Source organism: Anolis carolinensis, chromosome 1 (genome assembly GCF_035594765.1).
Source record: "Anolis carolinensis isolate JA03-04 chromosome 1, rAnoCar3.1.pri, whole genome shotgun sequence".
NCBI classification, from domain to species: Eukaryota; Metazoa; Chordata; class Lepidosauria; order Squamata; family Dactyloidae; genus Anolis; species Anolis carolinensis.
The window spans coordinates 169,240,628-169,255,343 of NC_085841.1; the positions used below are offsets into that span (position 1 = coordinate 169,240,628).

Consider the following 14,716-nt stretch of genomic DNA (forward strand, 5'->3'; position numbering starts at 1 on the left):
ATTTCTTCCAATCCAGGATTTACTTATTTAGTTAGTTCTGTATATGCTGTCAGTCTAATCACACCATGATCCAAATGATTGATAATGCCAGAGGTCACGTCACTTCTTTAATGTGTTTTCAGGGTTTGAGAATTGTGAGCTGGGAAAATTGTAGCATACAAACATCTGCTGATCTTTTTGCAACTAGCTAGAAACACAAGTCCTGTTTGTGCCCCTGCCAAAAGTAGTATTCTTTCCTCTAACAAACTTAGAAGTGAAGGGGTTTTGTGTCTGTGCTGAAAGGCTGCCTTGAATGCATATATGACATTTGCAGCCCCCATATTCAGAGGAAGAGGTGTGACATATTGGGCACTGCCTCTTTAAAATTACATATGCAGTGGTAAGCATCTAAAGACCGCCCACTAAAGCTAGGCTTTAGATGAAAGCACACAGACAGCCGGACTTCAGATCCTGCTCTGCTACAGGGCAGATGTGCAGTTCCACCTCTAGTACCATACGGCATCCTTGGCATCTTCTGTGCAGTACCATTAAGAGCACTGCAAACATCCTGTGATATTAAGAGCTCAGAGTTTTCTTTGAAAGCAACAACAAGGGACACAGACACAAGATCCAGGACAGGTACTGTCTGTTTTCTACTTGTTTTAAAAATATTTTACTGCTTTGCCGGGGAGTTGATGTAATCATGCATGAACGTACTTTTGAAAATGAATAATCAAAGCAGACCTTGATATGAAGTTTAGATGTTTTCTGCTCTTCTTTTGCAACAAAAAACAAGAGTTACCCATAACTCCTTCTCCTCCCCAGAAATTACCTCTGGTTCCTTAATATATTTTTTTTTCATGATGAAGGATGGTATCTAATTATTTTCAGCAGTGTTTACTTTCAAATAGGTCTGTTTAAGATAGTCCTGCTGGACAATTCTAGTTACAAATTGTACCTGAGCTATTCTATAGAAAGCGAAAAAGAATTACTTTGGTGTGACAATAGAAACCAGATAATTTATTGTAATGGCCTCATAAGCTGATTCCATTGAAAAGTCCCAAAGGTGTTATGCCATTCGTTTCTTTGTTTTTAGACTAGTTTTACCAGTCTGACTATTCACCAACATGACACCTTCCAGATGTGCTATGCTACAACTCCCATCATGCCAGCCAGCACTCTGGTTGTGGGTGATGAATGTTACACTCCAGTATACTTCAAGGCCAGCAAGTGGGAGGATTCTGCACAGGAAAAATGATCAGCATTTATTTGCATTTCTGCTGGGCGAACCTTGATAAGAAAATGAACTTTATCTTAAAAGTTTCTTTTGAACAAAACCCATCACTGGCATTGTCAGTGCCTTGTGATCACTAGTGGGTTTATTGGGAAAAGCTATTTAATTGGTTTGAACAGACCTCCAGTTAGGAGATTTTTATTTTCTGTCCAACAAAAAAAAAATGGATATTGTAAAGAGTCACTGTGGTTACAAAAACACATCTAGAATTTTTCACAGTTTGTTCCACAGCATTATGATAGGCTACATAGTTTCAGATTGTAACTGATTCCAGTTACAATCTGAAACTATGTAGCCTATCATAATGCTGTGGAACAAACTGTGAAAAATTCTAGATGTGTTTTTGTAACCACAGTGACTCTTTACAATATCCATTTTTTTTTTCGTTGGACAGAAAATAAAAATCTCCTAACTGGAGGTCTGTTCAAACCAATTAAATAGCTTTTCCCAATAAACCCACTAGTGATCACAAGGCACTGACAATGCCAGTGAACCTGGAAGGGGGTTTGCTTCCAGTAGTGGGTTCACAGGATTTCAGACAATTGATTAATTCTGTCTCAGCTACTATGAAGATTACCACCAGAAGGAACACAGAAACATGTGATGTATGTGTGTTGTAAATGGCATCTTTGTCCTAATAATCTGAGTACTTTGTCTCTGTTACAAAGAATAAACCTGTGAAATAGCAAGCTCATTTGGGAATCCGTCATCTCACAGATGCATCATTTGTGTTTGGAAGTTCTAGTGTTGAAAGGACTGAACATATGGATTAGAGTTGTAGACGGAATATGGGACTATCCCAGAGCTTGGAAAGGTTACTTCTTGTACTACAGCTCCCCAAATAACTGAAAATTGTGTATGGTCACACTGACTTTGGAGAACTTTGGAGCTGCAATATCAAAAAGTAACTTTTCTAAGCTTTGTTCTAGTCCATATGCAGACATGGATGATGTTTCTCTGGTTTGTCAGTTGAGACCAGGTGAAGCACTCTAAAATGACTTATGAGCCTTGGTTTTTACTTCTGGAAGACAGGCACGTTAACTCCACTGGAAAGTTGGATTCCCTCCCTCCTTGAGTCTTTTTTGTCAGCTGTGTGATGAAAATCAGTTCTATTGATTTACTTCAACAAAGGGTTATGCTTCTGAAGAGTTACAAAGTCTGGCACTATATTTACTTCCATAATAAAATATTGCTGACATAAAACCAGTTTTATTCCAGATAATTACTTAATGTACCACAACTACAAAAGCTGCAATTTAGTTTCAGAGAGACCATCAAAGGTTGCAAAGATAAATATTAGATAAAAAATAGATCAGATGTGCTTTGAAGTAAGATGGTGCTTCGATAGGACAGGATGAGTAAAATCTACACTGGAAATTCATCTCCCCATCTCTTTCCCCATATCATTCTTTTATTTCAGCCAGTATACACATGCAATATTGCAAAGTACTACTGCCTAGCAAAGCATTGCATTTGGATTTGAAAAGTGAAAATATTTCATACAAGTCATCTAAAATGTATGGTTGTTGTCGTGTGACTTATTAATTATGGTGACCCTAAAGCAAACCTATAACAGAGTTTGCATAGTAAGATGGAGATTATATAGGATGATTTTTTGAGATTTGTGATTGGGGGTGCTGTAACTTGCATTACGAATGGATTGCAATAATATTTTTGTTCAGAGGGGGGTTGTCTTTTAATTTCCTCTGCGCCAAAATACATAGGGGTTTAAAATATACATTGTTCATGTCTTTTTCATTCCTAAGACAATTTGAGAGTTTTCAAGTATAAAGTACAGGAATGCTCTTCTTTTACATGCTACACTTCTCTGAGTCTATTGTTCTCTTCTGATTTTTATAGATAAGCAATGCCATGATTGCTATAATAGGTACAGAGATCATGACTGATGGAAGCATGGAAATTCTTTCCCTGGCCACTGCTCCTGGGAGATATTGAGAAGATAAAACTTAGCACGACCAGTTTATTAAAACAAAAAGAGACGAGAACAACACCATGAGGCATGACGGGCATTATCCAAACGATACGCTCACGAGTACCAACTTTGCTGCCATCTACAGCCACCGTAATGGGGACTTCACCTCTTATCAAAACTTCACTTTCCCCTTCAATTTCAGCTACAGTGACTATGATCTGCCCTTGGATGATGGGGACGATGTGACAAAAACACGCACTTTCTTTGCAGCCAGGATTGTCATTGGAGTGGCACTGGCTGGTATCATGTTAGTCTGTGGCATTGGTAACTTTATTTTCATTGCTGCTCTGGCCCGCTATAAGAAGCTCCGTAACCTCACAAACCTTCTCATTGCAAACCTAGCCATTTCCGATTTCTTGGTGGCCATTGTCTGCTGTCCATTTGAGATGGACTACTATGTGGTGCGGCAGCTGTCGTGGGAGCACGGTCACATACTCTGTGCCTCTGTCAACTACTTGCGCACTGTCTCTCTCTACGTCTCAACCAATGCACTCTTGGCAATTGCTGTGGACAGGTAAGGAGGAAATTTGGACATTGGGATCATCTGTAGCCTGTAGTTTTGTTTTTGTTCCTAGGTCTGGCATTTTCCAGGCAGCTTTTCCCATCCTTTCCCTCAAATAACTGCCCAGCTTCGTTAACTGGATTCAGCATTTTCTCCCTTCTTCAGGGCCCTTCACCACCATCTTACCAAGATCAGCTTCTATGTATTTATTTATTTATTTATTTATTTACAGCATTTATATTCCACCCTTCTCACCCCGAAGGGGACTCAGGGCGGATCACATTACACATATAGGCAAACATTCAATGCCTTTTAACATAGAACAAAGACAAAACAAACACAGGCTCCGAGCGGGCCTCGAACTCATGACCTCCTGGTCAGAGTGATTCATTGCAGCTAGTTGCAGCTAGCTTGCTCTTCAGCCTGTGCCACAGCCCGGGCCTCAGTTATTCATCACAGTTACAGCAGAGGGCTGAGAAGAAGGACTGGGGGAAGAGAATATCCCACAGTTCCCTGGTATTTTGCTTAAGCTGAGTTCAGAGCAATGAACAGTGTGTCAGCTCTGGGATATTGCAACCAGCATGTTACCTCCCATTCTGAACCATGAAAACCAGACTTTTGGAGGATTTTGCTTTCTCCAACATTGGATGGATAAGGGGTACCCTTGAAGCCCCTAGAGCAGTGGTCATCAATATTTGGTCCTCAAGGTGTTTTGGATTTCAATTCCCAGAAATCCCAGCCATCTAACCAACAGTTAGGAATTGTGGGACCTGAAGTCCAAAACATCTGGAGGACCAAAGGCTGAGAAGCACTGCCTTAGACCACTATTTTTTAAAAAAGAAAACACACCACAATTCCCAGCATTTTTGTCTAATGTGACTCGCTCACCCTATAAAATTGTAAGGCCAGTCCTTCTAGGGATCAAGACTTTGAAAGTAACAGGTTCTGTTCCCCAACATTCATCCTATCTTCCCCAGCCTCCTCCCCTTCAGATGTGAAAACATGGGGTTTAAAATCAATCAGTCACTGCAAGAAATGGCAGATTGAATAAATATGCCATATATAGTTTAAAGAAGGGCAAGCTAAATTGTGTCTTCAATTTACAATATAACACTTTCTGCAATCTAGCCATATCTCCTCTTTTCCATAAAAGTAAAATAGCAACAGGTGACATGGAAACAAAGAAGCTTTCAACCCTGGACTTGGGACTGATGAATGCTAGGTGAAGGGAGAAAATGATATGTTTGTAGTTAATATCTTGTTTTAAAAAGAACCCCAGAATCAGATATAAATTCTTAATTTAATGTACAATGGTTTTTCTTGTCTATGGATAGGAAAAAAACATTCCCATTCCTGAATAATTCATTGAAGGAAAGCATTATTGAGGCTTGACTTTTGTACTCATTCTAAAATATCCAGTAGAAATTGTCCATTGTCCATTGATTATACAGTAGAGTCTCACTTATCCAACACTCGCTTATCCAACATTCTGGATTATCCAACACTTTTTTGTAGTCAATGTTTTCAATACATCGTGATATTTTGGTGCCAAGTTCGTAAATACAGTAATTTCTACATAGCATTACTGTGTATTGAACTACTTTTTCTGTCAAATTTGTGGTATAACATGATGTTTTAGTGCTTTATTTGTAAAAGCATAACCTAATTTGATGTTGAATAGGCTTTTCCTTAATCCCTCCTTAGTATCCAACATATTCGCTTATCCAATGTTCTGCCGGCCCATTTATGTTGGATAAGTGAGACTCTACTGTACTCCTATGAAAGATCATGTCATGAGCATCAGAGAAGACTTTAGACCTAGAGCCATATCTCTGTAATTAATGTTAGCTTTTGTCTCACATAGATGTTGCTGAGCGTTGAAGCCAAGCAAATTTGAAAAGGATATCTGGAGAACTAGCTAATGATAACAGTCTGACAAGTTGCAGAGAGAGGGTAATAGTGAATCCATACGATTACTAAGCAGCATCATAATGGCATTGAATAATTGGCCCAACTGTAGTTCATTCCATTAAAGACCTAACAAGCTGTGATCAGCTCTTAACTAAAAGGCACACCAAGTACACTAACAAGACCCAAAAGGTATGAGGGATTCCCATTTTATGAGATCTTCAGTGGAATTTCAATTACAAAAAAGTAACATAGAGAAGTAAATATTTTATGATAAATTAGTATCTACAGGCAACACATTGGCAACGTGCACTAGGAAATGTGAAGGAATTTGAATCTTTTGTCTCTTTTTAAAACCCCATGGAAACTCCTATCAATACAATTCAGTACTAAGGAAATGTGTTTTCTGTATATTTTAAAATTGAAGTAATAATGCTAATATACAGAAAGCCTACAGATAAGATCACATTATTCTATTGCAAAAGTGTGTGTCTCTATTATATTGGAAACAATTCTACTACATTAAACACTAGAATGAGATCTGTCCAAGATTTTAATTTGCGTTAGTAGTAAGACATTTTGCTCAGCAAAATATGTATCTTGTTGAGAATGTAATTGAAAATGTACGTGTAGGGAAGAAAAGATTCAATAGTGGTGAATCAAAGGAATACAAGAAAGGAGGGAAGGCGGGACAGAGCTAGGCATAATGAACAGTTTGATTTGGCATGAAATCACAATTCGGAGGTGAATAGATATTTGATATCTTTTAGCTAGAATTCTGTCCTGCAGTTTGAAGCCTGTGGCAACCTCAAAGAGAACTAAATCTTAAAAACAGGTTAGTACATGCTGATATTATGTGGCAACAGAACTCAGATAGATGTATGACCTGAAACTCACTGGCACACAGACTTCCAGGTCCACTTCACTTCAGTGCTTTGATTTATTATTACTTTCTCTAAAGAGCAAAATCTTTCACTTTTCCCACAGTCAATAAAACATGGCATCTTAAAAAATTCTTCAGCTGTATTTTTCAAATTTTAAGAACAATGTTTTTCTGGCTGTCCTCACGACATTCTGCCACTTCTAGCGGTTTTCATGTAGTAAAACCTGGTTAGGTCAGTAATTAAGAAAAGTCAGATGTATGCTTCAGGGTTCACCTGAAACTCCAGAGCAATCCCACAGCTTTGGCGCAGTGTGGACAGCAGGACTGGGTCCTATGCGCATCTGTCTGCTGTCTACATGGGCTGCGACTGCCGCCATTCCCTTTGCCCTGCACTCATCAGCACAAGGTAAAGAGAATGGATCAGGCCCAAGTCACCACTGCACACAGATGGCCATAGAGCTCCATGTGCTGGTTGTGCAAGCACTTGTGCTGCCATCTGGGAATAGCAACAATGGCATGGACAGCACAGTGACGGTTCAGCAGAGCCAATGCAGTCTCAATTGGACCAGCTGAAATTAGAGCTGCTGCAGGTTTGGGACAGTGTGTACTGTGTACCCATTTCTGGGGCCAGTCCAGAACATAAATAAGGTGGACCTCTCCATTTTGATGCAATTGCTTTCTAGTTTATAATGTTTCCCTTTTGGACAGTAACAACTGCCATAATTTAATCCTAGTCATGTTTTGACAGGCATATCACCTTTATTTGAGGTGTGGTGGGGAGGAAGCAGAAATTGCTAGATGGCAGAACAGGATTGGGATTGCAAACCACACTTTACCCACCCTGGGTTCAAGGAAAGCTGAGGTGCTTGGTTTAAGCAATGCCCAGCCAGTTCAGTAGATGTCAAGGGAGGATGGCCTGTCCCTCGTGAAAGTAGTGGGGTGGACCTGATTCATTCCCAGGGTCATTCTCAAAGGATGTATGAGTAAACCCTGGAGAAATACAAAGCCCTCCAAAAGAGGTATCCTTGGGCAGCTCAGAGTCTTCTGGCTTGCAGAACACTGTAATGTTTTGTTTAGAGGAATTCCCCTCATCTGTTAACTCATGAAAACTATTGGAAATCAATTCAAAATTAATGCCTTAGCTTGGATTGGGAAAGTGAATGCAATTTCCCCCTCATTGATTAAGTGCATTTGTCTCTACGAGAACAAACTGTCAATGTGTCCAATACAGAATGTGCTGGTCATGTCTGTTTGGGTAACCTTTCACTGATCCTGTGCACTGAGTTCATAATTCAGAAAAGACTCAGGTGCTGTTACAATTCTACCTATGAGCATTATCAATGTGGAGAAGTGTTTTATAGATTTCAAGCAAAGCAAGAATATCTATGAATCAAACGTTTTCAAGCACTTCTAAGTGCTGTAGTTAATTGATTAGGTGGAATTTCTGCAATGGTGAATCAATAGTGCAACATTGCCTTGAAACCTCATGTACTCACAGGAGTGTCATCCTGGGCTTCATAGATCCAGCAATGTCCTGCCAACACCAGTGGCTGCTCCCAGACTATGGAACTCCCTCCCAATAGAGATCAGGTTGCCTTCCGCAAGCAAGTAAAGACCTTTCTGTGCCAACAGGCATTTGGGAAAGGGTGAGAGACATGCTGTTGGGGAGGTTGTGGGTGGGATTCTAGGGGAACTGTGAGTTTTAATTGTAATTTTTATTATATTCATTATATTTTAACTGTAATCTAACTGTCTGTGGTAAATCCACACAGTACTATTTAATTGGATTTTTTTTAAAAAAGAATTGTATTAGTTTTAAATTGTGACCAGATTGTGTGGCTGTTAGCCGCCTTGAATTCCGACAAGGAGAATGGTGGGATATATATAGATATATAAACAGCACACCAGGATAGAGAAGGCACTCATTAGGTCCTATGGTCTGGCATTTTCCAGGTGATGCCGCCTTATTTTACATTTTTAACTGATCCTTTTTAAGAACTCTAGAGTGGCATAGATTAAATTAAATCTACCAAATATAGAAAATCTACAAAAAAAACCCCAGTCACATTAATAACAAGGTTACTGGACTATACTAGCTAAGAAATGCTTGTCTATAAAGAAAAATACCCAACCAGGACAAGTATAAGCACAGACCCATGTAGATGGGAACTGTCTCTAGACACCAGTGAAAGGTGTCATTATAAGGGTCGTGTCCTTAGGAATTGTAGTCCTGTACTCTTAGGATTCTGCATAGTACTGCCAAAGTTTTAAATGACTCCCAGGAGCCAACAGGCAATGAGTGTATAGCAAACAGCAAAAGACATTATCTGAAAATATCCAAGAAGCTGTATTTGGCATAAATATCAACCACTTCACCAGCCCCAAGAGTGGACTTCTGTAAAGCACATGCTGTTATTGTTATGTGTCTTTAGGTCATTTAAAAACCCTAAAAGGAATCTGTCATGGGATTTTCTGGCAATATTTGCTCAGAGAGATTTGGCTTTGCCTTCCTCTGAGGTTGAAAAACTGTGACTTGCCCAAGGTCACACTGTGGCTCAGCAAGAATTTGAAATGTGGTCTCTCCAGAGTCGTAGCTCAAACCTGAAACTATCAAGCCACACTTTAGAATACATTGTGTAGTCTAATCCAGAGGTTCTCAAACTGTGCTCTGCTGAGCCCTTAGAGCTCCACAAGTCATCATGAGGGGCTTCACGGCACCATGCTGTCTCCTGCCCCCTCATGTTTTCTCCTCCGCCTCCTGAGAAATGCAGGTAACTTAAAGATTGGAGCTGCCAAAGCATCAGCAGTAGCAGAGTCCTTTCTTCCCTGCCTCCCTGGCTGCCCAGACTCATTTTCTTGCCACCCACACCTTCCACTATCCATGTGTTTTTACTGCCACTGGCTCAGCCTGTCTGTCAAATTGTAAAATACAATGTGGCCTCTGTGTCCAAAAGTTTGCCAATGCCCGAAACACTGTTTTCCCCAAAATAAGACCTACCATGAAAATAAGCCCTAGCATGATTTTTCAGGGTTTTTAAGGATGCTCAAAATATAAGGCCTTCTTCAAATAATTAGACCTAGCTATAGTTCATTAAGAAGTCAATTTAAATATTATACAGGCAGCCATATGTAGACCCTAATGAATCCTTTAGAACAAAAATTAATATAAGACCCTGTCTTATTTTTGGGGAAACAGGGTATGTACATGATATATAATATATATAATATATTATATATAAACATTTATTGGGGCTCCACAAGCAACTTTTGCTTCAAAAAGGGCTCCACAGTTGAAAAGGTTTGAGAACCCCTGGTCTAATCTATTCAACTTTTAGAGGAGTCAATTTAAAAAGAAGGTATCTACTTGTCTTCTCAATAGCGAATAAGGTATCCTGAAACATCTAATTTAATTGCACAACTTTCCAAATATGAATTTGGAAACATCTTTTCTTTTTTGCAGGTACCTTGCTATCGTTCACCCCCTGAAGCCAAGGATGAACTACCAAACAGCAACTTTCCTCATTGCTGTGGTTTGGATAGTATCCCTCATCATTGCCATACCATCAGCATATTTTGCAACAGAAACTGTCCTTTTCATGATACAAAATCAAAAGAAAATTTTCTGTGGACAGATCTGGCCAGTTGACCAACAGATATATTACAAATCCTACTTCCTGTTCATCTTTGGAATTGAGTTTGTAGGGCCTGTTTTCACCATGACTCTCTGCTATGCCAGGATCTCGCGAGAGCTTTGGTTTAAAACTGTGCCTGGCTTTCAGACGGAGCAGATAAGGAAGAGACTTCGTTGCAGAAGGAAAACAGTGTTGGTGCTCATGTGCATCCTAACTGCTTACGTCCTCTGTTGGGCCCCTTTCTATGGCTTCACCATTGTCCGTGACTTTCTCCCGACTGTGTTTGTGAAGGAGAAGCATTACCTGACAGCCTTCTATATCGTCGAATGCATTGCCATGAGCAACAGCATGATCAATACCATGTGTTTCATAACTGTAAAGAACAACACCATGAAGTATTTCAAGAAGATTGTGCTACTCAGATGGAGGTCTACCTACCATGGCTCCAAGTCAAGTGTAGACACAGACATCAGAACAAGTGCTATGCCAGTCACAGAGGAAGTGGATTGCATCAGACTTAAGTGAAGTCCTGCCAGATGTCTTCTTCAACAAAATGTACTGTATTTTGGTGTGTCACCTTAATCATTCATCCCATCCTTCTGTCCTCCCATTCGGTACATATAAAGGTGCTCCAGATGGAAAGTCTGTCTGAGCAAGAATTCTTGAATGCTGTTGAATATTCTAGCAAACAAACCCTGTGGAAATGAACCATCTTTACCCTCTGTCACCCCACTTTTCCTTGCTTTTGTTTCCCATCTGACAGATTTCTGTATGTAGACCTGCAGTTCTGGAAGTAAAAAGGCAGCAACAAAAAATAACAAATTAATCAAAGGAAATGGAACTCTTCCCAAGCATTCTACTTTACCTTTCACATAATCTTCACAGCCTCTTAACTAGACTGCATGCCTTGCCAATTCATCACTCGTGTAACACAGAAAGGACTGCGGATGATCGACATACTGTTTAATGAGTCAGCAGGCTGCAGTTACATTTCTGGAATAAATCCAGAAAAGACTATTCCAAGACTAAGGCTTGACCTCTTTCTCAAAGCTAAATTTGTTCCTCTTGGCTATCACAGTTGATGGAACAAGGTTTGATTTCTGTGAAAATTCATCTTTCCTGCAAAATTGTTACCCTGTGGCATAATTTCTGCCCATTATGGACATTGTGGTAACTCTATTCATATTGTATACCTGATGAACTGAGCTTTTAGGAATTCATTCTCTTTATTTTATCAGAGTTTTTTTGAGAGAGAGAGATGTAAAGCTATCTTGTATTTACATGTGGAAAAATGTTAAATTCCCTATATTTGTAAATCAGATATGTAAATTTGTAAATCAATATGTACCAATTGTTACAGATTGGGGGGATTTGTCTGCTACTTAAAGGTGTTTAACCAAAACAAGATATAATTACACATGAAAATCCACTTGATATTTAAAAAATATTTTAAGTGAAGACGGCATCTCATCTTATTGGGTTTTTTTTTTAAAAAAAAACAACAACACATATAATAGCCAAGGCAGTGCTCAAATTATAACAGGAGAATGTAAAAGCCCTTTATGAAATCCAGAAGCCCTGCCCCAAAGGCTATGACTCTCTTTCCACTTCAGAAATATCATCCTGCATCCCTAACTTTCTAACATACATTAGTGATTTTGTGATCACAAAAGGTGTATTAGAGCTACTAACTGAAACACCAGATTGAACGTCCTCAAAGGTATCCTTCTGTATATATAAAGAAGGATGGGACAGGACTGAAGATGCCATGAGTAAATGCGCACATATTGCAGATTATTCTGGGAATGTCATTCATAAGATGAACTATGACCTTCTTTATGAACAGGTTTTGCATGTGAAATCTCCCTGGTTTAGGATATGGCATATCCAGTTAATTGGATGTAGGCAGAAGGGTTGATGTGAACCTCTGCCTTAGACTTTAGGGAAAAAAATCATTTGAAAGGAAGACCAATTGCATCCGACTATGGCAGTTTCAGACATTCAGGTAAAGGGCCAATCACTGCATATATATATTTCATACAAGACACAGAAAAGGGTTTCACCTCCTGTATAAATGTCTGAAATTAATTTTTTAAAATGAAAAATGGTCAGCTGCAGAAGACTTTATATGTTGCATAAGTTGCAGGCAGCTAGTAGATCATTTTTTAGCCTACTGGATGTATAGCTTCTGGTACACCCCTCTCTATGCCATAAACCATCCCTCTTAAACATTACCAAAAGATGGTGACCTGTGTCTTATGGCAGCTGTAGTGTGAGGAGTAATTAAAGGAATTTTACATAATGTTATGAAGTTTCCCAGTTTTGACAATCTCCCCCACTGCAGCTCCATAAAAAACATCCTCGATGAAAAGAAAATTGAAAATATTGGTGAAATGGTGAAAAAATTTTTTTGGAATGTCAAGAAACCCTGAGGAGAAGAATCCTGAATTAACAAGAATCTTTGTAATTTGGGATTTATTCTGTGCAAAATGTTATACGGGTTGTTTTTAGAGCAGGAAATGCTGTAATTGTGAGGTTGCTCTGCCCAAAATCTGCATGCTGTCATTTGCATAGAAAACAGTATTTTCTATGCAGGAAACACCTTGTTTGGTGTGTAACTCTGTTTTCTGCATAGAAAATGCTATTTAATGTGTAAAACAACCAAGAGCAAATGAAGTCCCCCCCCCCCCCAAAAAAAACCCTTGTGTGAATCTTTGAACCTATACTCCTCTATGTTTATTGCTATTTTGGTTAGCAATTTTGGTAGGATGGTTGTTCCTAGGATGCCTGCTTCTTGACCCTATTGTTGGCTAGTAGGCAGAGGTTGCCCATCATGCTCACTATACATGGGATACCAAACTCATTTTCACCAATGATGATCCACTGTAAGGTAAAGGTAAAGGTTTCCCTTGACGTTAAGTCCAGTCGTATCTGACTCTGGGGGTTGGTGCTCATCTCTATTTCTAAGCTGAAGAGCCGGCGTTGTCCATAGACACCTCCAAGGTCATGTGGCCGGCATGACTGCATGGAACGCCGTTACCTTCCGGCTGGAGCGGTACCTATTGATCTACTCACATTTCCTGTATGATGGGTTAAAATTATTTTTCCATGCTGAAGGCACTATTTTTCAAGTATGACAGTTGAATAGAAGCAATCCTAAACTGCTAGCAAAAGAGAAAGAACTAAAAATGAAAACAAAACCCAAGGAAAGTCATCAAAGGAACATTTTGGTTGCCCCTGAAAGCAGTATACTCATGCCAGAAAAATAATTGTTATTGTACTGCTGGATAATCCTAATTATTTTGGCGCAACCCCCAAAAAACACTCAAAATTAAAAATATTCAGAAAAGTTACCTTATCAAGATCTGCTGGGGGGGGGGGGGAATGTGCCTCTCGCTGGAAATCTTCCAGACATTCAGCAATGGACAGGACCATTTATATTATGTGTGAAGAAGGGGCCAGACTATCAGTGTGAGAAACAGTGGTCCTTTTTTGTGATTCTTCTTGTTATCATCATCTTTATCCCTTGCAGTGCAAGCTAATGCAAGTTTACGCAGGATTCTCCCAATGAGTCCTAGAAAACTGACATCAGTGTTGCCTGCAGATATAACTAGGTGTTTTAACATACATTTTGACTATAGCATGGTTGTTCAATCCACTCTGAAGAACTGACACAACTTTCCAGTTTCTTGTTTTCAGTTTGATTACTGTATTATATGTCCACCTCTTAAATGAAAAATCCTCATTGTACAGATTGTGGGGATCAATCAATCAAACCATAATCTGATGTGAGAATAATCTTGCTGCTCTGTTTTATTATGGTCTGAGGCTTTTGTACTGTTCTGCTTTGTTATCATTTGTAAAGCATGAAATGGTATTCATTTTGAAGTCAGTTGTAATTTTGTAGAGAATTCTGTCTATGATACTATGAGGGAGAGAAAGCTTAATAAATGAGAAGACATTGCAACTTGAGAGAAATAACAACACAGACAGTTTTTGAAGGAGTGCTTTGAAGAGTGGAAAGGGATTTGGTAGAGATTTGACTCATGTTTTCCCACTGGCACCATGAGGGTAATAATGGATGGAACAAGAGGATGTCCACCACCTTCACACGTTCTCTCCGGTGGGATAATAGACCTCCAAAAGTTATTCCTTTATACATTCCTTCATTCTGTGCCATTGACTATTCTGGAAGTTGCAATCCAGCAGTGTTTGGAGGCACAAACACTCCTCAGGCTTGTACCAAACATTAATATATTAACTTATAAATATTTTATTTATATTTATTTGTTACTAGCTTGGGTACTCAGCATTGCCTGAGTTATCTGAAAAAGTCATTTTTTAATTGTACAAAATGCATAAGGTTGTAGATTAACTACAACTGACATCATGCCCAAGTTAACCCTAAAAAATTCCATCAGTATTTAAAGTTTGTTATGTTGGGGAAGTTTCCTCTAGATGCATCATCGGTGGGGTTAAGTGAGCTCTTTGGCTGTAGGGTAAACCAAAACTCCCATTATGATGA

The 14,716-nt window shown here is 39.2% G+C and overlaps 1 protein-coding gene across 1 annotated transcript; it reads left to right on the forward strand.

Annotated features, from left to right (window-relative positions):
• The first annotated feature begins 420 nt into the window (after window positions 1–420).
• Window positions 421–14,158, forward strand: prokr1 (prokineticin receptor 1). Its single transcript, XM_003215240.4, has 3 exons — window positions 421–618; window positions 3,134–3,780; window positions 10,020–14,158. Exons 2-3 carry the CDS (start codon window positions 3,287–3,289, stop codon window positions 10,714–10,716), a joined length of 1,191 nt encoding a protein of 396 aa, XP_003215288.1. The 5' UTR covers window positions 421–618; window positions 3,134–3,286; the 3' UTR covers window positions 10,717–14,158.
• The last annotated feature ends 558 nt before the right edge of the window (window positions 14,159–14,716 follow it).